Below are 24,294 nucleotides of genomic sequence, written 5' to 3' on the forward strand. Positions count from 1 at the left end.
ACCTTTTTGGAGTCATCGGAGGGAGGGCTGGAGTGCGCTCCCGTTGGGGACTCCCTTGTTCTACTGCGGGACATGTGGCACGGTCTACTGCGAACGTCTGGCAGAATCACCTGTCAGAAGGAGTGTCAACTTCCATTTCCAGCATAACTTTAACCACATTCCTAGTGAGGTGGGAGACATTAAGTCCAAGTGGCCATGCTGGTGTTTGTCCTGGCAGCAATCCTTAGTCATGTTGGTGGAACGTAGTTAAAACTTCTCCAGCTTTATGGTTGGACATCATAGGCATTTATAAGCAGTTTAGTCTACAATTAAACACTTAATTTTTTTGTAATGTTGCAGAAACCTGGAGTACCCAGTGAAAACCAATGCATGCCATGTCAGTTGTAATAGTTAGCATGCAGTTGGGTGTATTAAAGCAAATTCACAGCAGTTGTAAATGAGGGAGTGAGACTGTGCATACATAATTTGAAGGACACCTAGCAGCCAGTTGTGCTGGTATGTTTTATTTGCATAATGTAATATTTCTATTGGTCATTTAGACTCAGTATCAAGATTACAAAAAGGAAATGATGGATGCCACGAAGCAGACACAGATTTTCATCAGACAGTGATGCCATATTTATTTCCCTTTGCCTCTTGTTTTCAGCCCCAAGTTAAAGATGAAGGTGGGACACTTTTTTTTTCTTAGGACCTCCCAAGAGTTTTATTCCCGCAGTTGTTTTATCTCTGTTCCTTTCTCTTTCAAGTAATGACTAAGTATTCCATCCACTCTCTTGCCTCCCACCCTGTATGTCAACATTAACAGTAGCCGTACATTTCTCCACCCATTCACATCACCATATCCAGACATAATTTCCATTCATGAGACTTTTGTTGTCCATCAAAAGTCACCTGCAACCACTCACTCTTCAGTTTCATGTGTCTCTTCCCATCACATTTGCTGGTGCTTCTCGCAAATCCCAAAACAACAAGACAACTAAAACTATGCGCTTATATCATCGCCCTCCCTCATGTGTCTCCATTCCACAAAACATCCCCCATTATTAGTTAGATGCAGCACTGAGCCCTCCCATCTCTTATCCACCCCCAGTCCTTCCTCGTCATATTTATCTTGACTAATCTCACTTCCCAACGTCTTCCTCTCCTGTAAGTCTTCCCATCTTCGCATCCAGAGTGACGCACTGTTGGAGGTCAGCCTGGTCTCTGCCATGAGAGGCAGTAGCGGGAAGAAGGCAAGGTGAACGCTTTCAACAGCTGTCATTGCTCTGCATGATGATCTAGGAGGAGAAAAAAAAAGAGAGAGTGGCAGAGGAGGACAGCGTGTGAGAGCATGATTGTAGAAGCAGAGCGAGAAGCAAAGAGAGAGAGGGAGGGAGAGAAAAGGCTGTCGGGCGCGCACAGCTCACATCGCTGGCTGGCTGGCTCCCTCACTGTTGACGAATGAGCTGTCTACCCACGGGGCTGGGAAACGGCAGCTTGTGACAAGCTGGGGAGAGAGGAACATGAATGTAATGCGTACCTTGCCTCGCCTGCTTACAGATACCGGCCAGAAGAAGACCCCAGAGAAGAAGGATGGGAGGCGCATGTCGTTCCAGAGACCCAAAGGGACCATCGAATATCCTGTGAGTAGCACACCAAATAAACAAGCTCTTCGTTTGTGTAATGCTGTTTAGTGGGTATGACCAGTTTCTGCTTGCATGGTTCTGCAGCTGCTCCGTGTGTGCGTCAGCTGGTGGTGATTTCTGTTGCTCTCACTAGCTTTGTAGGGGATGTTTATGTGTGTCTAACCATGCTTGGTAGCTCATTCGTGAGGACAAGACGTAATTTCGTTTTTTGCATGTGCAACACGTGTACTTCAGCCTCAAACTATATGTGTGTTTTTGTGCCGACATTCGAGGAAAACACTGACTTAACAATTGTGGGCGCTGTGTTAAACGACTTATCGTACAACTACATCCTCACATCTAAAAGGCAAGGGACGATGATTTTTAGTTTTGTGTATTTCTCTAGACGGATCACATTCAGACAGGCAGAATGGTATTGGTTTTCCCATTCTCTCTGTCCCACATATCGGCAGCATTCCACCACAGACCTAGCTGTGCTTGTGAATGACCTTCCAATTGCATTGTCATTTCTATCGATTTGGCTGTCGTTTAGGAGATGGCTAGTGAAGTGTTTGTGGGTATCTCATGTTCTAGTGGCACAAACTGAAAATAGAGCTAGACCCTGCTTTGCTTGGTGTTCTTGAAATGACCCCCAAATGCAGCTGCAGTCAGACAGATTTTTCTCACCCCTCTCCGTGGCAACAGTGAGGAGTAGGATCACTGTGTCTGTCTGCTGAAGAGAGAGGAGGAGCGCAAAAGCATGGCACACTCGACTTTATTTGCTCTCACACTTCAGTCCATATGTTTCTTTGGCTGTTTGAACGTGTTTCTTCAGGTAATGGGGATCTGCTCCCTTCCCCCATCTTCAACAACACCTCCCTAACTTGTCAGTCATTCTAGACCTGATGATTGACAAGGCATGTTTACCTTGCAAAGGATTTTATAGCAGTTTGTGGAAAAAAGCACTGTGTCATGGCAACGCAAAAATATATACTGGTGTATTTAGTCATCAAGCAGAAAAGGAGACGTGTAATGTTACATTTTGGATAAGAAAATGATTTATACCTGAATCCCACCAGATGTCACCCTATTCTTGTCAGCAATCACTCTTTTCTTTTGTACACGTTCGTCCCTATTACAGCCCTTACTGGTTGCTGATAGTGTGATGGATGGATTGTGCACTACCAATGGTTGTTTCCTGCAGCCGGACATGCAGCATGCACCATGAGGCCAGAAAAAAAAGTGTTTAAAAGGCACATAAACAAGGCGTTATGCCTTGCAGCCTCGCTTGTATTGCGATGGACACTTGTGACAGTGTTTGAGGAACAGCTTTATCTTAAACTCATCTCCTGTGCCGAGGGGCCAGCTGGCTGCGTTTCCCAATTTTGCTCTCCAGTAGATAACTTCATAATCTATCTCCCAGCTTCTACAGGAAAATGGTGGGTTTCCTCTTATGCCTCCTTATCGATGCCATCTTCCTCCCCCTCCTTCACCCTTTACCTCACACATGGGCTTCTTTTTCTACCCCTTTTTTTCTTATTGAGAAATAACCTGAGCAGCTACAGACCATCTGCCTAGACACTGATAACACCAGTCCATTCAGTCGTTTCCACCTATTGGCTGACCTGCATCCAATTAAAAAGTGTTTGAAGTCTGCGGGAACAATAGAGATGGATGAAGAGACAGAAAGATGCAGACGCAAGTAAGGCAAAGAGCTGCACATGGAGGTTCTCTCTCTAGCCATCGTCTGCCAGAAATGAAGACCTCTCAAAGTCAAACTAAATGACGTCCAGAAAGGACATGTATGTTACATCAGCACCATGGTCACTATAGGTTTGCTGCCAAGTTGCATTTTTACTAGAATTAGAATGTGCTTTGTCTCCCAGATAATCAGTTGGGAAGACGATTACATTACTTTAAAGCTCTACATTCATTTTGTGGAAGATGGTGGCAGCAAAACTGAAGGGCATCCATTGTATTATTGGCATTGTTGCCTGTCCGAGCATTGACTGCATGTTGTCATTGAATTATTTGATATTGCTTATAATCCAAATTGTATAAGCATGTCTGCTATAAACTAGCTCTCTAAAATTACACTGCAGTGTTACAATTCAGAAGTCAACATAATTCAAACAGTTTATGACTTTGAAAATAAGTCACATAAACATTCTACCATCGTTTTAATTTTCTAGGCTTGAGCTTAACTTTTGGCAACCCACTCACAACATTGTATGTGGCCCAGTCTGTGTCACATGTTTCTTTTTAATCATATAGCCACAGTTTATTCTAAATTTTGATTCCAGATTAAGCTCCAGATGTACCCTCCCAGAATGATTCCATCACAGCCTTGCTGCTTGTTGAATAAGTTACTTAATTGCAGACAGCAAGAATTCAAAATACGGGGATTCAAAGTATTTCACTTGATGGTGACACTATAATTCTAACACAAGCAGGATGGCATTTGAAATTAAATCAGCCGCTTGCGCTGTCATTTGATTGCTCTTTCTTTTGTGTGTCTTGGCTTGTCGGTCTTTGTGCTTGTAATTTGTTCTGGGGACTATCAAAGCACAGACAGGCCTTTTAATCTGACACAAGGAGACATCCATGATGGAATCCCCTTGAAAGGGACACAATGTTGTGACTTGTAGAGCTCTAAAATTAGATCTGCACTTGGAACAGCAAAGATGTAGTTGTACAGAACATCATGCCATTCAGTCATGACAAAATCACCATGGCAACTGTCATGCCAACGTTTGGATTCATCCATCATAAAATTAAGAGCAATGGCTTCTTATATATACCATTATGGGTGATTAAATTGTACATTCAACTTTATTTCCAGCACGATTCACTGATTGTTGCTTATGGTAATGCCCTTGCTCTCCTTGCACTGATACTCCAACTTAATGTTCCTACTGAGATGGCAACAGAGTCTGAAAGAGAGCCATTAGTCTTTGGCTTACTAACCGAATGCCATTTTTCAAATCATAAACTTAACCTTTCAGCAGGGTGACCATTAGTTAGGCGTTAGTCATTTTAAAGACGGCTGCCACAAGAATGTTGGCAGTTGGCACCCTAACAGGAAGCTTAATTATTTATTTGCATGACTAGCAATGCCTATTATTGATCCTGATATATTGATTACCTGAATAATTGATGGAATACTCAATAGGACATCCCTATTCCAGAGTATAAAACTATAGGCGTCATTAGATGCTAACATTCCGATGGTTATTTTCTCTTTTCCACTTACGCCCCTCTCTCATTCCCTTGACTGGTCTTTATCAATGGGTCACATGTCCCCTCACACTTAATTTGGTGAAAGATGACTACAGATGCATGCAATCAATTGCCTCATCTTTAAGTTTTGTTGGTGTCCCATCAGTGTCATATTAACCGTGATTTGAAACATGAAGCCAGTTGGGTTGCCAAGATTCCATGCCTTTATTAGTAAAGCCAATGGAAAATTGAAATCTTATTATAAATTTATTGACCTTTTTTTTCCCTTTCTTTCTCTGTGCAGGCACCAAAAGTGCCCCACTTACCGATTTTATCCATATTGACTTTGCTGGACACCAGATATTTTTATCAGTATTGACTGACCTCCTGTTGTAAGAGCTGTTTGATACATGGACCAGTAACTGCCACGTTGTATACAACTGTAGAATAATGTTTTTGTGCAGAAACAAACAAACATTTCTTATATAATGTGTTATTTATCTGATAGTTGTGAAGTATGTGACCTCATATGTAAAGATGAGTGTCCTATACATATAGATTAGTTCTGTGCTGTGCATCAATGAGGCTGTGAAGCTAAAAATAAATAGTTCTAGACAGTAGCAAAAAACACCAATAGAGAATCAAATCAATGCTATGGTGAAGCTTTCTGTATGAAAGGCTTCGACATTATGGAACTCTTAGGTTGCTTCATATAAAAAAGTTGCTCAGCACCATGGACATCACGTTAATGTTCAACTAAATAAAATAGGTGCTATAATCGTAATTTAGTGACATTTAATGCTCAAGGGAATTTAATATACATGTAAAATATTTGCTTGTAACTTTCAAATAAGTGTATCGCCACAATGACTTTGTATTTGTTTCGGTAAACAGCATATTAAACCAATGTTAAAATATAAAATACGATATTTAGCATGAGCTTGTTTGCCGTTTTAGAATTTTTAATAATTCCCCGCATTTTTTACTTAACGTATATACCGTAAATTTCAAGTGCCTGTGTCTGAACTTGCATTTAGATAGATGGAACAATAGATGGATTTGAAAATGAGAACTAAATAGGCCTACTATATTTTCAAATTTAACAAGCAAAGCAAATCAAATATTGAACCATTTTCCTTGGCATACCATACACAGCAAGAAAAGCTACAGCACTGTGTCTTCCATACATAACATTTACAAGCACATTTTAATTAAATGTATGTCTCAATGCAGCTCCGTAATGGCTTCATGAGAAGATTAATTTCCAGACCAGACCTGGATAAGATGTCTGTGCAACTTTACCTCATATTTGTCAGCCTGTCTTTTTTTTCTTTTCTTTTCTTTTTTTTTTTTTGAGGTGTCGGTATCAAAATATAGTTTGTAAGGAAATGTAGACCTACCAGTGGATGAAATAGTGACGCATGTAGACTCAGTGGCCAAAATGCACACGTGTATGAAATTCACAATGCGTCACTGAATGGGGATGATCTAATGTGCACAACAACATGGGTAAAAACAGCAAAGGCAGTTGATCAATTTCAGTGGATAAAACTCTTTTAAAATTTGGAATATTAGATATTAAAAAAAGCAAGCACATTCTGATTTCACCACATTTATTTATGAAATTTGTATTGGTGGCCTGGAGCCGTGCCACAGTTATTGTCGGACCCTGAAGAGGGTTGTGTGGTTTAGTGTGGCGCTGACGGTTTTCATCATGAAACATCTGGAAGAGCATCGCATGTACAAAATAAAGCTTGAAATTATGCCATTGAAAGCGTTAGTCGAAAACGAATGTACATTTTCAAAAAATACTGACTTTCAGGAAAAAAATGCTTCCCTCCAGTAATTTAGGTTGAGCCAGCAAAAACATAAAAGCCATGTTTTTTTTTTTTTTTTTACATGCCCCATTTGCCCATCCAGTTAGTGCCACTGCGTTTAAAACTTCGGGCCACCCGCTTGAAAAACTGCTCTGTGAGAGGTGACAGCCATACAATTGCCACAGTGTGCTGAAATAGCCCAGATACAAGGAAATGCACAGTTGAAAGGAGTTTTTTTTCCATAGGTGACTGGCTCATTCACAAGATCTAAAATATTATTGCTGACAATATGTCTCTTTTAGTTTGCACCTGTTTTTGAACACACAAACCTTTAGTAAGTCATAGTGTTTTCTAACAATTCCTGACCTTTGAACAGGATTTGTTTTCCCTCCTCCGTATTTATATTGGACTTGCTGTGTCTCTTTGGGAAGCCCTAAATGAGATCTCAATCACAGCATGTGAGACAGCACAATGATTGTGTTGTTGCTTGTCTACAATTGTTCCGCTTTTACTACCTATTTCTTCCTACAGTTTTTGTGCAAGAATATTTGTCTGGAAATAATCAGTCATGTCTAACTCGTGGCGCTCACATGGAAAATATTGCTTATACACATGTACAAGCACAAACACACACACAACCTCTATATGAAACCGTGTTCACAAGACTGTTGCACTAAAACAAATGACCATTAACATGTCCTAATTGGGCAATCGCTATGCCTGTGTGGTTCTTGAGCACACTTTTTAATCTGAGACACATTTTTGACGGGCATATTTGGCTAGTAGATCCTCCCACTGGGCAATTCATTGGGTTAGGCGCTTGCAACACCTCTCTGCTGTAGGGTGCTTAACTGGTGGAGACAAGCAAATGCACCTGGGTCATTGCAGGGTGCACTGGCTACTCTCTGGGTGAAGGCAAGTCTGTATGATTCAATTAACCAAAAGAATCATGAGGACATTTGTTTAGACCCTTTGATGCAGCTAAGTATGACATTCTAAGCAAATGATGTTTTTGAACAACTGATCATCAAATAGTCATAACTGTAGAGCTGCCAACTATTAGGCATCGTCTGTATTTTGTTACGGAAATCTCTGAACGCTACCTCATTATGGCCGTAATGTGGTTTTACGGGTTTAAAGAATAATAATCATGAGTCACATTACTCAATAATTTGAAAACTAACATCAATAATTGCCAGATAATTGCGATCTATGTTTGACAACACGCAGCTTCTGCCAGAGCGTTGCTGCTCACTCAAGCACTCACTAGCCGTGGAAGCTAGCAGTTCAAACTTAGCCGCAACTCTTTATAGCTTTAATAAATAAAAAAAACTCGGTTAACTTTTTATTTACTTCCTGTTATGGCCTAAAACCTACAGCCAAAAGTCATTGTCGCAAAGACGGTTTAAACACGGACTGTAGGTTATTTTATTTTCAGTTTTACTTGATGTTTGTTGGAGAAATCTCAAGTTATTTTTGCACTTTACAAAGCCAAATTCAATTAGTTGTACGTCTTTGGCATATCGTCTCACAGTAAAATACCCTGCAAAGGAAGTTCCGGGAATTGTTTCTATGAGAAAGAAAGATGGCCTGTAGATTTGAGTCCGTTTTGATCATTTTGTATATAACAGCTGTATTTTATTCAAGGATCAAAGAAAGCTATTAGAACTGTTTTTTATTCTAAATATACTTTCTGTCTGATGATTTTTACATTAATTCCAAGATTTTACTCAAGTAAATATCTGTTACAAACTTTGAAGAAAAAAGTATGAATTATAGGAAATTGTCCGATGTGTGTGTGCAGTGTGCATTGTTGGAATGTCAATGCAAAGTACATATTTTAATAACTTTGTGGTTGAATTATTCTTTGAAGCCTTAATATTAATTTGTTCATATTCAAGGGAATAGAAAGTTCAGAAATGTTTTAAAATGTGAACACGCTATATAAAATGAGTTAGGTTGTAAGAAGTAAAAGGAAAAAAAGTCAAAAAGCTAAAAAAGCAATGAAAACAGTTGTTGAGAAGGAGATCTCCATTCGCTGCCAAAACACATTTTACATAAATGACATGTCTCCCGCATTAATTTGATATTGGACATGAAAACCAAATTGAACCAAATGTCAACAACAAGTTGACATTTAAGCCTTAAGGCTTAAGGTATATTACTGGTGAATGTGTGTGTGGTGTGTGCAAGTAAGAATCGGATGTATAAATTCACCAGTATATAGTATATTTGGGGTATTTTGTGAGCTTTGTGCAGCCCACAATGATTCAATTTACTGCTAATAATTGCCCTAAGCCTAAGCTTGGGCAAGCTCTAGTTTTCATTGCAATGCTGATAAATATTTTATGTGTTTAACCCTAACACATTCCTTTTCCTTTTTCCAATTTTCCTTTTCATATGAATTTGGATGTGTTATGAGTAGCACCACAGAACTGATGTTGCTGTGACATGTCAGTGCATATTTTTGCCAGTAACTGGGAAATAATTGCTGTTGAGCAACTTGCCTAATTGCAAACTGAAGCTCTCTAAAGAAAACAAGCCAATCTTAACATCTACACCGTGTAGATTGTCACCATTGCTTTTCCCTCTACCTCTCATGAGCCATTTCTCATCTGTGTCACATTGCTTTTCCCTCTACCTCTCATGAGCCATTTCTCATCTGTGTCACAAACTAAAGTCTGTTCATCTTTTTGGGAATCCCCTAAAAAGAAGCGAGTGTGTGATTTTCCTGTCCTCTCTCTTGGTCCAGGTGGAATCTCGGGACACATTGAACAGCATTGCACTCAAGTTTGACACCACACCCAACGAGCTGGTTCAGCTGAACAAGCTGTTCTCCCGGGCAGTTGTGCCTGGACAGGTGTGAACCGCCGTGTATGCCGTCATCATTATTTTTAGCACCGCCTTTATCACTGTCCTCAATCAGCCTTGTGACTGCAGCCATTCACTAACTGTCATAATAGGTCCTCTCAATGTAAACATTTCACACGCCTTTTTTCTTTATTTTATTGCTAAAGTATTAATGTTGTGACTTAAGGAATCATGTTACATGCTGCCCCTGTTTAATCATTCACCTTTCGATTGGGAAGGCGTTAAGATAACTTTTCTAATGCAAAATAGTTGCCTTGGCTCAGAAATGGATGGTTACTCTCCTAACTAAAAGCTCAAGTTATGAAAGAAGTCTTATAGGATGGACATAAACTAGCATGCTTTTACGAATATAGTTTTTCTCCAATGCAGAATCACTGGAGCTTAAAACCGACGAGCACACCAAAGAGCTTGCTTTGGAGAGATAAAGACTTGGTATGCCGGTCTCGCTGTCGTCTATGTAATGCGAGTAATGAAGCCACTCAAAACCGGTATCTGGTGCCCTTTGCCAGCCTCTTTAAGTCCGTGGTGCGGAGTGAATGGTTGCAGAATCGATACATGCATAAATGAGCAAGTGAAATAGTACAAAAAGAGTGCAAAAGAGGAAAGCTGTATGGCAGTGCAATCATGTGTGGCATTATCTTGGCTAGCATTAGCACTACCATACATACACTCACATTTAAGGTGAAACATCTTAAACAAATAATAATCCATTTGCCTGAATTCAACGTTTGCAAACAAAATAACCTTAAATAGCCATAACCTGGATGACTGAGTATCTATCCAGACATTCCAACAATAAATTTATTGTAATACTGACATCCCGGTAAAATGATTTTTGACATAATTCATTTTAGTTATTTTTGTCATTTTCATCTTGTAAAGCATATACCGGTAGGTACGCTGTATTTATACATTCAGATATCCTTCCTGATCTACCCTTCGGCATGTGCAGTACTTGTGGTGTGCATGCATGTCTGCGCAAAGGCAATGTCTGTGTAAACACAGACATGTATTTTGTTTGCAGGTTTTGTATGTTCCTGATCCCGAGTACGTCTCCAGTGTTGGAAGCTCTCCCTCCCTCAGTCCCATCAGCCCTCTGTCTCCCACCTCCTCAGAAGCTGATTTAGAGAAGGTGACGGTATGTTGACCACACCTTATCGCACAATTCCGTACATAATGGAAGTATTGGTCACCCTGAACAGTATGAAAATGTCATCACAAACCACATATAGTAACACAAATTATCAAGATTATCAATATCCCAATATTGTTAAAATGTTTTTTTAAAACTCTATCCATCTAACAGAGAGTTCAGTTAACAAAAAAGATAACTTGTGTACATTTTTGAGTGGTGATAATACAAACACGTTTAAATTAATTTGAGAAAATGCTCACTGTAAATTTTTGTGTTACCATACAACTGATTTATGCTGACAGCTGCCTTGCGTATCCTTGTATTGTACGTGTACACTGCCAACTGTCGATAAACAAGATAACGCCCTATAAGTTGACAAGACAATGACAAGGAATAGTGTTAACCCGAAGGCACGCGATAACAGTGGAACACAAACCTCTTGTCGCCAGCATTACAACAGCCTATTCACCAGTACTGATCATAAATGTCAAATTTTAGAATGATGTTCTTAAGGACACAAAAACATAGGAGGGGCCTTTAATTCCAAGGACAGATCCAAATATAAAATAGACTTGTGTTTTTCAAGAACAGGATGGCGTATGTATGTAGTGTTCCGCATTCATTATTTGAAGACAAATATATTCCTTGTTTATCCTTGCACTTAGTGGAAAACTGAATTTGTTCCACTTTTGCTTTTAATTAGAGGACTTGCATGATATGCCTTCAAAATGCCAGTCAAAATGTTATTTTTGTTTATTAGATTTTGAAATGAAAGTCTTGACACAGGCCTTTGACTATTGTCATTCATCGAAGTCATTTCATTCTCAGCGGATTGAATTGACCGCAGCTAGATTGTTCTGGTTGTCTGAGAAGACGTTTCGTTTGATCTCTCATCCCAGCAGGCTTCATCAGTTCATTCAACAAGACCTGGTTAGGACTACACTAGCCTCTTAGTACACGGACCTCTGTGAAAGTACTATATTTTAAAAACTTTGTGGACACTTTCTACATCATTATGCTTATATACGAAAGTGTTAGATTGAGGGGACAATCTGCGCAGCCAAAATAGTGCGCAGCTGCGCACCTTTCTGACTCACGCACACGGGAGAAAATACCCCAATGTCAATAGAGAATGTCTCCTTTTGCAACTTGGTAAGAAAATGAGCAATGCTGTCTCCATCATCATTATTGTCTCATCCACTGCTCCACATGAAGGTAGACTGAACAGCTATAAATGCAGAGAAATTACGCTTTTTACTGTAAAGTGATGCCATGCCATGCCAGATATTTAGACTAACTAATAAACGGTAGAGCTTGCTCTCATAGACGATCAGCTATTAGGGAGCTTTTCTCTATGTGACAAATTGAGTTTATTTGGTAAAAACCTTCATGTGATTTCAGGAAGAACTTTAAATAAACTTCCGAGTTTCTATTTTTTGGCCTACATTTTAATTGTAAGCTGTTCTGGGCTTTGCCGTTTATAATTTTGAGAGTACTGCTTTAAAATGTATAGTGAATGCAGCAAAAATAATACAACACATTAATACAAGTGCTCTGAAAAGAAACTCTTTCAGATGCCTCTTATTTGGTTGTCAATGTGAAAATAGTGACACCGCAGGGTTCAGAGAAACTACAGTATTTGAAATGAGAATGCCTTGGATATGTTTGGATAATCCCCGTGACTGATAAGTGAGCCAGGACTAGAAATGTGAACACACCCTAAGAGGTAGCCAAGGTTGTGCCTGCAGGCACTTGGTCTATTGCAGTGGTGCCGTTGAGTTGCCCTAGAGGATATTCCTGCATGAACAAACACACAAGCCCGATGTGGGTGTGTTGTTTAATTAAAAGGAATGTTCGCCATGCCATTTATTAAAGGGGACCGTCATCTTATGCTAGAAAAACAACCATAATGTTAGACATACATCATAAATCTGAAAAGTTGCGCTAATACAGAGTTGAGCGATTGGCTCAAAATCGCTGGCACGTGCACAACTCCATTGCTCATGAATGAGTTTTATTTATTTATTTATTTAAAATTGGGACAGTGCAAATAAAGATTTGCATGTAATTATGACTGATGTGGCATGACGTGGAATGTGATGTACTTATAAGCATAAATCCGTCCGCAATTTCTCTTTCAGTGGTTAGGCGAGAATATCGTTACTGTTTAATGAAATACACCCATTTTTATCTATTTTTATTTAAACAGCCCTGTCAAGTTAGCTCTGTAAAACCTAATAAGCATCACTTTTCCCACATCATTACAGTGCACTTGAAAATAACTCATTTTGTGCGTTTGCCTGAAATAATATGCAATATTGAGAATTTCTACTCAGTTGCAAAATCCTGGAAGGAGTACATTTAAATTGGTTAATTTAGCATGTTCAATATGCTTCATCAACCTTTCAACCATGAGGCAAATTGTGTTGGCCAATTTGCGGTGGCTAAACCTGTATAGCTGTGCATAAGGTTAATGATGAAATTAGCATCATTATTGCTTTCATCTTAAACCATAAAGCAACACAATTTCAGCAGTAACTGAATATACATAAACATACATACACACACGCAATCAACCCTCGCTATTTACAGGTCTTAGGGACCAAGACCCGCCATAAATAGCTAAATGTAATGAATAGTAGAAGCCTTTAAAAATGTTTTAGATTTGCCTGTATAAATAGTTTACTCTTTAAATATAATAAATGATAAAAAAATGATTTATGTAGCATATTCTGGGGGACCAAAAGACATTTAACTCTCAGGGTTGAATATGTTGCACATGCTAGCTGCACCATGCTAGTAGAGGAGACACTAGTGTTGGCCTTTAGCTGATAGCTGGAGTTTTGCTTCTGTTTGAATTTACTTTACTGACGTCTACTGTACTTGTTTAGGTCATCGGTCAACTACTTGTCACAATACTCCTACTGTCAGGTTAAAGAGTACACACCAGAGGGGACAGCATACTCATTTGTAATATTTTGTAGTATTATTTCTGGGTGAAGAAAGGTCTGGGTTTTGTTTGTTTCTTGTGTATGTGGGTGGCAGTTATTATATACTGGTGCGTACACAACATGTTTATTTCATTGAACTAAAGGCCAATTGTAGCAACTCAGTAGCATGGTGTCTCCCGGCCTGTTGGTATTGGCAGCTAAAAACAGCACATCTTGCAGGCATGGATCATTGGCGAGCTGTGCATGTTGTGCACTCATGGAGAACTGGTTGACTTGTATCTGCGAGCCTTGCTGTCATTGGATTATTTGGCAGACACCATTTTGTTGGCATACATGGCTCGCTGGTCGTCTGTGAGGGATGGCATGCCCTCGTCATCCTTATGTTACCATGCAGTTATATACATTTGTTCATGTGTGCACACAGAAGAACTGACAATGGTCATTGAATTAGCTTGAATGTGACACAAATAATAATAAATACATACAAATAATGAAAATTAACTGTTGAAAATCAGAGATTGCTTTTGGATTGTGGTTCAACAGATTTATTTATTTATTTTTTAAACCCTTGAAACGGGCCTGCACAAAAATGATGGTACCCTTACCTTACTATTTTGTGGCACAACTTTTTGAAGCAATTACTGGAAGCAAATTATTTTTTGTAATGTTCAATTAGACTTCTGCACCTCCAAACAGGTATTTTGGCCCATTCTTCATGAGCATGAGCTGCTCCAGTTGTCTCAAGTTTGAAGGTTCTCTAGACGTCGTCTTTCAACTCCTTCCACTGATGTACAATAGAATTTAGATTAGAGATCATAGAAGACTACTTCAGAATAGTCAAATGTTTTGCTGTTAGCCATTCTTGGTTGTTTTAAATTGTCTTTTTTTGAGTATCTATTACAAGACCCATGACCTGCAATTCAGACAAGCTTTTTGACACTGTCTGGGAAGCATTAGATGCCCACCTGTCCATCGGACTGCTGAATAGCCAATTGGCCCATTGCATTTTGGTCTCTTATAAAGTGGGAGATAGATATACAAACTGTTAATTCCTACATTATTCACCTGATTTGGATGTAAATAGCCTCAAATTCAAGTTGAAAGTCTGCAGTTCAAGCACATCTTGTTCATTTCATTTCAGATCCATTTGTTCTGGTGTTTTGTCATCATGGTTAAGTGGTGAATTGAATGACCAAGGGAGTAACCAAACAGGCTTAGAGCTACTAAATAAGATGGGATATATTTTATAATTGATGTGAAAGATTTTAGCCTTCAAAACATTTACAAGCCTCTTCTGAAGTCTGGCAGGTTTAATTACACAGGATAGAAGTCAATGTTGGTTAAGCTTGCCCATAAGCAAAGACATGTTTTGACATCTGCAAAGGCTTCTTTCATTCCAGGTGTGTGCTTGGTAATTTGGACTGCAAACAATTTTTCTGCTGGCAGGTTTGCCTGTCTTGTTTTTCGAGGTGCAAAATCTTGCTCTCTTTTATATTTAACCATGGACATGGTGCACCAGTTTGAATGAGTCATTAGGAAGTGACTTGCTAGTGAAGTGGAGCCAAGAACTGCAGTTGTGTAGGTGAGGTGGGTTCACTATAAGTGGATAACAAGCCAGTAAAACGCAGACAGTCCTCGACCTCATCTGGAACACTTGGTCTTCAGTTTGCAAAACTATCGTCACTAGCCGCCCTCTCAGATCAGAGATTTAACACTATCTGTCCCAATACATGTTAATGCATCTTATTTGTATTTTAGAGCAGTTTTATTTTTCCCCTTGTATTTTCTGGTTGCTGAAAGCTTGTTGTGGTTGTAGGGGGTGGCCAGGCCCCACTGCGTCTTTTACCGACTGCCACAGTCTGTGCTGCACTATCACTATGTCTGTGTGGGTCAGTATCCGCAGGCTGTTTGTTGACTGCACCAGGAGACAATGAGAGGGAGATGCGTGGGTTAGTGTCAGTAGAACAGTAGACAGTTGCTAAGGGCTATGACTCTCCAGATCTTCTCCTCTGGCTCTTGACGCCCTCCCCTACTGGTCCAAATCCCCCTTGACGAGAACTCCCACACACTGCTCTCAGTCCTCCTTTACTGTTTTTTTGTTCTTTGTCCTCACACCGAGCACGCTTTATTTTCCTCCTCGACCAAGGAGGTTATTTTTTTATGGTCCCTTTCATATCACTGCCAAGTGTAAATCACGTTTTTGATGTGTCATTTTGTCAGATAATGTCAAAAGGAATACTGGAAAACTTTTTGGAGGTCTTGCACATTCATAACAAGGATTTGGATAAATGTCTTGGTGCTTGCCATTTTTGAGTTATCAATGGATTTTGCCCCATCCCAGAATGCAAAATGTTGGCTCTTCCCCTATCCTGTACCTGCAAGCCACTTTGGGACCTGTGGCATTGATGATGGTGGGACATTTGAGAAACTTGTTGTTGATAGTTGAAGATACGGATAAAACAGTAACAGTTTAAACCATTGGACTTTTGAATATTATATCAAGTTTCCATTTATTAAATGCTGTACTTTAATGCATGTAATTATGTTTATTGCTCAAACAACCTGTGCTACCTTAAATGTAGCCATCCGCTGTCACGCTAAAGGATAATCTATGGTCAAAACTAATAGTGCGATTAATCTGCATTAATTCATGATTAATGCGATATTTTTTTATGATTAATTAATCAGTTAATGCTTTAACTTTGACAGCACTAGTTCTTATACATTAAACAGAAGAAGCAAAGAAAAATAAGAAGCGAGTCAAGTATAGCAGAAGAAATCAGATGCACAAGTAATAATTCAACACAATAGACAAACCTGGCAGCAGACATGAAGTGACATCAATTTCATATTTGAACAGCATTGTGATAACATTGATAGCTGTGATCATTTTGGTCACAGTCGTGATATTAAGTGTGTATTCTGCAATCATTCATCTTTACAACCTGATTAAATCAGTTCTACTAAAATGTGCTCATTTTCCTTTCTTCGAAGATTTAACTGCCCCCTTCCATATTTAGCGTTTGTACAGTAATGTGCAGTACCTGTACTCTGACCCTAACCTAGAATCTGCTTTCTTTAGCAAGGGGTTTTCCAGTCTTTCTTCTAATTGCGTTTTTTTTTTTTTTTTTTTTGTCAGTTGCTAATATTATCTCCATGTGGTAAGTCTGTTTGCCGTTGTTATCCCATTATTCCTCGTCTCTTTCTGGCATCAGCTAATCTATCCAGTTATGTTCTTAAAGCCCATGTATCTATTCTTAACATCTTGCGTCCTTTTTTGTGAACTAGGATGTAGTCTGCCAGAAGGATCAACGAAGACAAATGTAGCCCTCTGTGATTTTTTTCCCCACTTTTGATACATAAATGTATTTACTTTCTTGCCATTTGTGTCATGATCAAGTTCATGATAAAGTGGCCCTGTTTCATGTCGTGAAGACTTGGCATGTCTTGTGGTGGCATGTTGGGGAGATCCCATTGTTTTAATTAAATTTTTTTGTGCAGCATTATGGTGTGGAAACAATCATTTAGGTTCACTTGTGGTAAAATTACAGGCCTTTTCTTCTTAATTTGTCAGTGAATGATGTATAAACTGTGATTGGCTGGCAACCAGTTCAGGGTGTACCCTGCCTACTACTGCCCGAAGCCAGCTGGGATAGGCTCCAGGGCCCTCGCGACCCTTGTGAGGACAGGCGGTTAAGAAAATGGATGGATGGGATGATGTATAAATCAAAACACTGGCATGTGCAGGAGATGCATATCTATCAAGTTGAACAATTTGGGACTGATTCAAATTAAAATGGTTTGGCCTTGGGGGTTGTCTTTGCTCTGCTAACTGCTCTCTCTATTTCTGCTTCATTTTCAAGGCACTTTAATGTCTTCCCTATACTGCCAACTGTCACTCTTCTTTCCACAGTTTTTCACAGCAATCTTAACAGTTGTTTAGTCATTCGATTACAGCTTCCAAAATGGTGCTTAGAGGTTTGTCGTTGGGCAATTAATTCAGACAGGCCTCAGTCACTGTCTCCCTGTGTCACAGAAGATGTATAGAAACAAGAAAAACACAACTTACCTTCTATTTCAGCTCAATAGACACACCAATTGTGCCAAATTGCAGAATTACAGTTTGATGTCATAGAGACGTAGCAACAATTAGGCCAACTAATGTAATAATGAGAAATTACACTTTCAACATTTTTTCATACGTTTGCTTTGTTTGTTACGAATTGTGCTAGTTGCTTGGGCATGCATGTGAGATGAGATTTGCACAACCCAACTTTATATTAGAGCTGTCAAACAGTTGCATTTTTAAATCAGATCAATCACATCTTAGAATTTTGATTAATCACAATTAATCGCTTAACAAAAAACGTTTTTTTATCCAAAAAAAATTCCCGCCAAATTTCAAAGCACCGGTTATGTGTTCATTCTTTTGACATTTATGTTATGAGGACGTCTTCAACATTTTGGGGTACACTCTTTTTCTAATCAGTTAATTACTTGCATAATTTAAAATGGAATAAAAATTACCCCAATATTTTGACATGAACAAATATTCTAAATGTGATACGCAAACATTTATTAAATGTAATTATGTTTATTGCTCAAACACAACCTGTGCTACCTTAAACGTAGCCATCCACTGTCACGCTAAAGGATAATCTATGGTCAAAATTAATAGTGCAATTAATTAATTAGTTAATTCATGATTAATGCGATCATTTTCATGATTAATCAGTTAACACTTTAACTTTGACACTTTATATATTTTGAAACAATCGACCTCCAGATAAAATCATAGCTTGTGATTCATGTGGAGTTGTTAAAGGAGAGATTCAGGCAGGTCCTCAATCATTGGTCTGTTTTAACTTAAACTAACTTTTACTAGAGCTAGTATTGGCAAACATGGTAGCTTGGGGCAAAATGTCTCAGTCATTTTGGGGTTAGTTGTCACATGACATACAAAGAATAGGCCTATAAAAATGCAATGCCGTGGCAAATGTGTGTGTGTTTTACATATGGATCTTCCAGTTGTGTTTGGAATTGTGTCCACATTTCAGGACTGGTTTATGTTTCATGATGAGCCAATGCTTTCTTTTTTTGAAATTCAATTTAATCCTAAATTTTTAGGATTAAAGGATAATTGAAGGTAAAACAGGCATTTGAGGCTAAGAGCCATGGCCTAAATTCCAGTAGTTCCTGAGGAAATGTTTGGGGGCTGCATGGCTCAGTGGTAGATTGGTTGTCTCTCAACCCAGAATTTGTGGGTTTGATCCCCAGCCCTTGTGACCATGTCAAGAGTACCATGAGCAAGTTATAGCAGTAGGTAAATGAGGAGACCATGTTAAGCGCTTTAAATACCTTTCGGATGGAGAAGCGCTATAAAAGTGAAGCCCCACTTACCAAGGTCTTTAATGCAGTGCATGTTGCATAATATTTTATGCTAGTTTGTTCAATGACTATGTTCAATGATTTATTTAAAGACCAATAATGGATTTCAGTGTTCACTTTTATGTAAAAAAAAATAAATAAAAAAAAGACGGAAAAAAGGAGAACAGCAACAATTTTGTCCGTGTTTTATCCGTTGAAAAATACGGTTGGACATCTTAGACCATATTGTGAGACAACTTACCCGATGTTCACATGCTCTATTTGATTACTTGAAAATGACATGAATACAAAATATATACAGGTATCTGACACTTTGGTCTTTCATGTGTCATCTGGTATAGGATGAATTGAATCCAAGAAGTATTAAAGCGTATAAGTGTGACATCAAGTCCCAGTCTCCCCTACTGTATATACGTAGCTTGTCTACAATGCTATTAAATAGTTTTGTATTGAATTTGAGTAAATGTTCTGTTTGATGTTTAGTCTTTTCTGTGTTGGTTTAAAAAATGTTAACCTAATTAAAGTGTTGAATTTCATATGTACTGGAGGCAGAAAAACATTATCCTGTAGATACACCGTTAATGTATTTAGAGACTCAACTGCATTAGTAGGATCAAATAAGACACAAATTAGTTACACCATGTGTTACCAAGTGGAACAAACCTTCCGTGTTTGTCAGTGCATATTATCATATGACTTTATTTTCAGAATGAGTTGTTTTTTTTAACCAGAATACAGTGTGTTTTGGCCCCCACTTCCAAATGAATTTCATTAGACCCAGTTCACAAATAACTAATGTCCTTTTCTTTACCATTTGCACCCATGATTCCATTGATGTCCATTATTCCACCCGCCCTGCTCACAGGATTCAGATGGACCCTCCAGACCAGAGGCTGTTCTCCCCCCAGTGTTTACTGCCCTTCGTCAATCCAGAGTGGTGTCATCCACCTCCGAGGAGGAAGAGGCCCTTACAGAGAAGTTCCTTAAGATCAACTGCAAGTACATAACTGATGGGAAGGTAAGACTGTCTCATCTATAGTGGGATAAGATGTTATGAAAGATAATACACTTTAAATATTTAAGAAATAAATCTCAAGTACTTTACTTTTTCATTCGTAGTGTAAAAAAAGAGAAAAGTACAGATTTTGTTCACAGTACAGTCTTATTTTGTAATCCAACAATTACATTTACTCGAGATTTCAGTTGAGTTGTCCACAATACTGTACTCAATTTTGAAGTAAAGACACATTTTTGTTTTAAGAAAGCCAGAAAATGGTTGAGGGCAGACACTAACTAACTAGTAACTAGTATCACTGTTCTCTAACACAGCACATATCTTGAATACAACCTTACTGCACAATGTTTACATGAATCCCTTTAAAGCATTAAATTCACTTCATTTACAAGCTGTCTTTTTTATAGTAAGTGTATGTATATATATATATATAGAGAGAGAGAGAGAGAGAGAGAGAGAAAAATACACCTTAGGCAAGTTATTATATAGCATTTATGGCAAAAAATTAAGCAGTGGTTATTTGGCGGTAACTGCTCATCTACTGACACATTTTCAGAACTAGGCACTTAACTGAAGATTTATGTGGTTGCTTAAGTTCACACTTGATGGATGTTAGAGACCTAACAATTGGTCTACACACATTAAAAAGTACATTTTCTATAATATGCCCCCTTTAATTCTAACAACGTGGAATTCTTTCAATGAATTATAAAAAGTTCAGCCATCAACGGTCAACCGCTGGGTGCCTGTTAGCATATTCGTGCCGGAGACAGCTTTCCTCACCAGACACACATAAAGATCCATGATATTGAACCACTGCTGATTCACTTTCGGCTTCCAAATGAATGTATTTAAGTGGTAGGAACCAGCAGTCAATAACTTCTACTTGAGTTAGAACAGTAGCAATTTCAAACTGGTCTCTGTTGTACATGTGACAGTGGGCTTTGATTAGCTTAAGTGTTAAATCAAATTTAACTTTCACTTTCTATGTATTGGAACATTTATACAATTGACCCCTCCTCACATTTCCCATTTTCTTCCTTTTGCGTTTTTTCAGGGTTCAGTAAGTGGGGTATTACTGGTGACACCCAACAACATCATGTTTGATCCTCACCGGATGGACCCTCTGGTTCAGGCCCATGGGTGCGAGGAGTATGGTATCATGTGTCCTCTGGAAGAGGTCCAATCTGCTGCCATCTTTAAAGAGATCACCGACCCCAAGATCAGAGAGACTGTGCCTGAGTAAGTCAACTAATATCTGAATCGATAAAACATGTATTTATTTATTTATTAACAAAATGTAATGGTTCTTCTTCCATCAGAGATTATTTCCTATTTTTAAAAGAACCTCTGAAGTCATTTTTTTTCTTTTTCTTAAAAATAGGGGGACATTTATATTATTAAGAGCTCCACTGATATTAGCACAGGTCAAAGGTCATGTAGCGCATATGTTTAAATACCACTTGCCGCTACTTCAGGGGTGGCCGAGTTCGGTCCTCGGGAGCCACTATTCAGCGTGTTTTCCATGTCTCCGTCCTTCAGCGCAGCTAAAGCTAATAATCAACTCATCAGCAAGCTTTGCAGAAGCCTGATAACAATCCTGATCATGAATCAGGTGTGTTAGTGGAGAGAAACATGGAAAACAGGCTAGATAGTGGCTGTCAAAGACCGAACTTGGCCTCCCTTACACTACTTTGTTCCTGTTTTTGTCATAACTAAATTAAAACTTGTATCTATTGGCACTATTCTGTCCCCTGTTTTGTGACTGCTATGCTCATTGTTATGGTTTACACCCCCCCCCCCGCCACCCCCAGTTTCACATCACCACCAGCTCTGACCTTCTCTGAGGAAATGTAGCTAAATTATTCTAATCAATGTATTTCTTTTGTTGCACCCACAGTCTGATTGCATCAGCAACCAATTGACAATTTAATTCTTTTTCCATGTTTACCAAAATAAGAATGAAAATGCAATTATACCAGGGTTAATTAAGTATGCCTTCACCTTCCTACGCTTTGGTTGTTGCTCTGTATACAGAAGGAATTAGCCACCTCTGTGGAGTCAGTTGTTTCCTCCCACAGAATCGTCTGTTTTTCTCTTGCTTCAGTTGGATTGTTTTTAAGTTACAAGCCTGTCCAAGACAGAATTATGCAAGGATAAATATAGTGTTGGAACCCTGTCCAGTCTTTTGCTTTTATTTATTTTTTAATTTTATTTTTTTCCTCCTCTGCTGGCAGCATGGTCTGACCAGTGCTACATTTAGCTGGTTGGAAATTGCTGTCCATTGTGCTGGCAATCTGTCTCTTTCACTCTCCCTCTTTTAATGCATTGTGTGATTCTGTCCTATATGATGTATCTAGTGATGCTTTGACAGTAACTACAGGATCTCCGCTATACATAATGTAATAATACCAATTATATATTTATATATATGCACAGTAAGACACCAATGACATACATGTCAGTGCACTGTGGCAGAACGTGGGGTAGAAAAAAGAAAGTCCTATGGGCATTAGAATTTGTTGATAATGGATAGAAATTCTGGTGTGTCATTTCTCACTGTTTATCTTTCCAGTGACCTGGAGCCTCTGCCATCTGAGAGACATCCTTCCCAGCAGAAGGACCCAGAACAGCTCGTAAGGGAGCCAGGGGCCAATGACAGTGGCAGCACTGCCCCACGCAGCACAGAGGGCTCAATTTCAGAAGATGTCTTCACGGAGTCTGAGCTGTCCCCCATAAGAGAGGAAGAGCAAGCGTCCAGCGAGGATGTCTGTCTGGACAAGTCCTCTTGCGCCTCTACAGAGTCCGTAAAAACCGTGACCCAGGAGGAGCCCACTAGCTCGCAGGCCCATAGTTCAGTCAGCCAACCTGAAGAGCCTCCAGAGGAGAAGGCCTCCGCCACAGTAGTGGACAATCCTGCAGACACTGCCACAGAAGAGAATATTCAGTCCCCGTTGGGATCCAAGCAACACAGTAAAGAGAAGCCACCAAGCACACCCACGACCAGCACCATCACTAGCCAGGTTGAGCGCCCCAGCAGCAGCAGCAGCACCACCTCTTGTCCAGGGTCCCAAAGCGCAGCCACCCCACTTGCTACAGACGCCCTTTCTGTCACAGCCACTCCACTTGAGGATGCCAACGAGGGGACTGAAGTCTCCATAACAGACTCTATGCAACAAGGGGCAGTGGAGAAAGATGATGTAGAAGGGCAAAAAGGCAACACTCAAAATTCACAGGGTAAACAGATTTGTTTTGATTTATTTATTTTTTTTCAAAATGCAATCTTTGGTTAAGTATATAAGTAAATTCTTGACTTTTTAGGGCCCTAGTCTTACGTGGGCAGTTAATTATAATCTGTTTAATCAAAATGTGTGAAGATGTTTTGAATGCATTTTTTTTTTCCTGATCAGCAATAGGGACTCTTATTTTTCTGTTTTAAAGGGATACTTGACTCATTGAGACATTCTCAGCAGCAAAAAGTTAACATTTTGTCCAATGAATTTGTTAACTTCATTATTTTTCATGTACAATTAACACCTTAAAATACAAATGTTGCCACTTGCTGTCAACTGAGGATGACATAACCTGTGCTGAGGAAGTGGGTAACAACCAATCATGGCTCAGTTTGCTGACCAAACACAGAAAACATGTGAGCCATGATTGGTCATTACCCACTTCCTCAGCACAGGTTATGTCATCTTCAGTCGACAGCAAGTGAAAAAATTTGTTTTTAACTCATTTGCTCCCAAAAATTAATAAATACGTTCTATTTTAAATATTATTATGGTCCCAAAAATGTATTTATACGTTTTTTATGTTTGTTTGTTTTTAATGCTAGAGCATGCAGAAGGTTTTGATGCAGCCTCTGAACTAAAGAGGAACACTTAAAGCAATGGTAGTTATTACAAAAACGTCCAATAGTTGGCAGCAGAGTATAAGTGATCAACCAGGGCCATGTTGCAAAAAGCTCTTTTCCCCACTGTTTTGTGAATAATGATGAAACTTAGCTAAGTTCTAATGCTAATTGCTGCAAAACAGAAGCAGATAGGAATATACTTTTTCCTGATGAAAGAAGAGACTCTAATCTTTCTTTTGGTAGGTTCCATGTTTTTATAGCAATAGATCACAATGTTCTGTGGGCCTTGCAAAATCTGTCAAAATCCTGTAAAACAGCCAGGAGCGAAGGGAGTTGCTTCAGTGAAAATGGCTGGAAGTGAATAATATAATAAAATAATGAAGTTATCAAATTCATTCTGGACAAAATATTAACTTTTTACTGCTGAAAATGGCTCAA

General features: G+C 39.0%; 1 protein-coding gene across 9 annotated transcripts in view; it reads left to right on the plus strand.

Annotated features, from left to right (window-relative positions):
• The window catches only part of oxr1a (oxidation resistance 1a), a 163,966-nt gene that overhangs the window by 122,951 nt on the left and 16,721 nt on the right, over positions 1-24,294 (plus strand). For 5 of the 9 annotated variants that reach the window (XM_077575837.1, XM_077575836.1, XM_077575835.1 and 2 more), the window contains 6 exons: positions 1,540-1,622; positions 9,393-9,500; positions 10,536-10,649; positions 19,851-20,003; positions 21,058-21,242; positions 22,576-23,237. In XM_077575837.1, coding sequence (XP_077431963.1) covers positions 1,540-1,622; positions 9,393-9,500; positions 10,536-10,649; positions 19,851-20,003; positions 21,058-21,242; positions 22,576-23,237 — 1,305 coding nt within the window. Of the gene's footprint in view, positions 1-1,182; positions 1,238-1,539; positions 1,623-9,392; positions 9,501-10,535; positions 10,650-19,850; positions 20,004-21,057; positions 21,243-22,575; positions 23,238-24,294 lie in introns of those variants that run through there. The other 4 variants (XM_077575842.1, XM_077575844.1, XM_077575843.1 and 1 more) reach the window with 3 other exon arrangements.

Source organism: Vanacampus margaritifer, chromosome 9, assembly GCF_051991255.1.
Source record: "Vanacampus margaritifer isolate UIUO_Vmar chromosome 9, RoL_Vmar_1.0, whole genome shotgun sequence".
NCBI classification, from domain to species: domain Eukaryota; kingdom Metazoa; phylum Chordata; class Actinopteri; order Syngnathiformes; family Syngnathidae; genus Vanacampus; species Vanacampus margaritifer.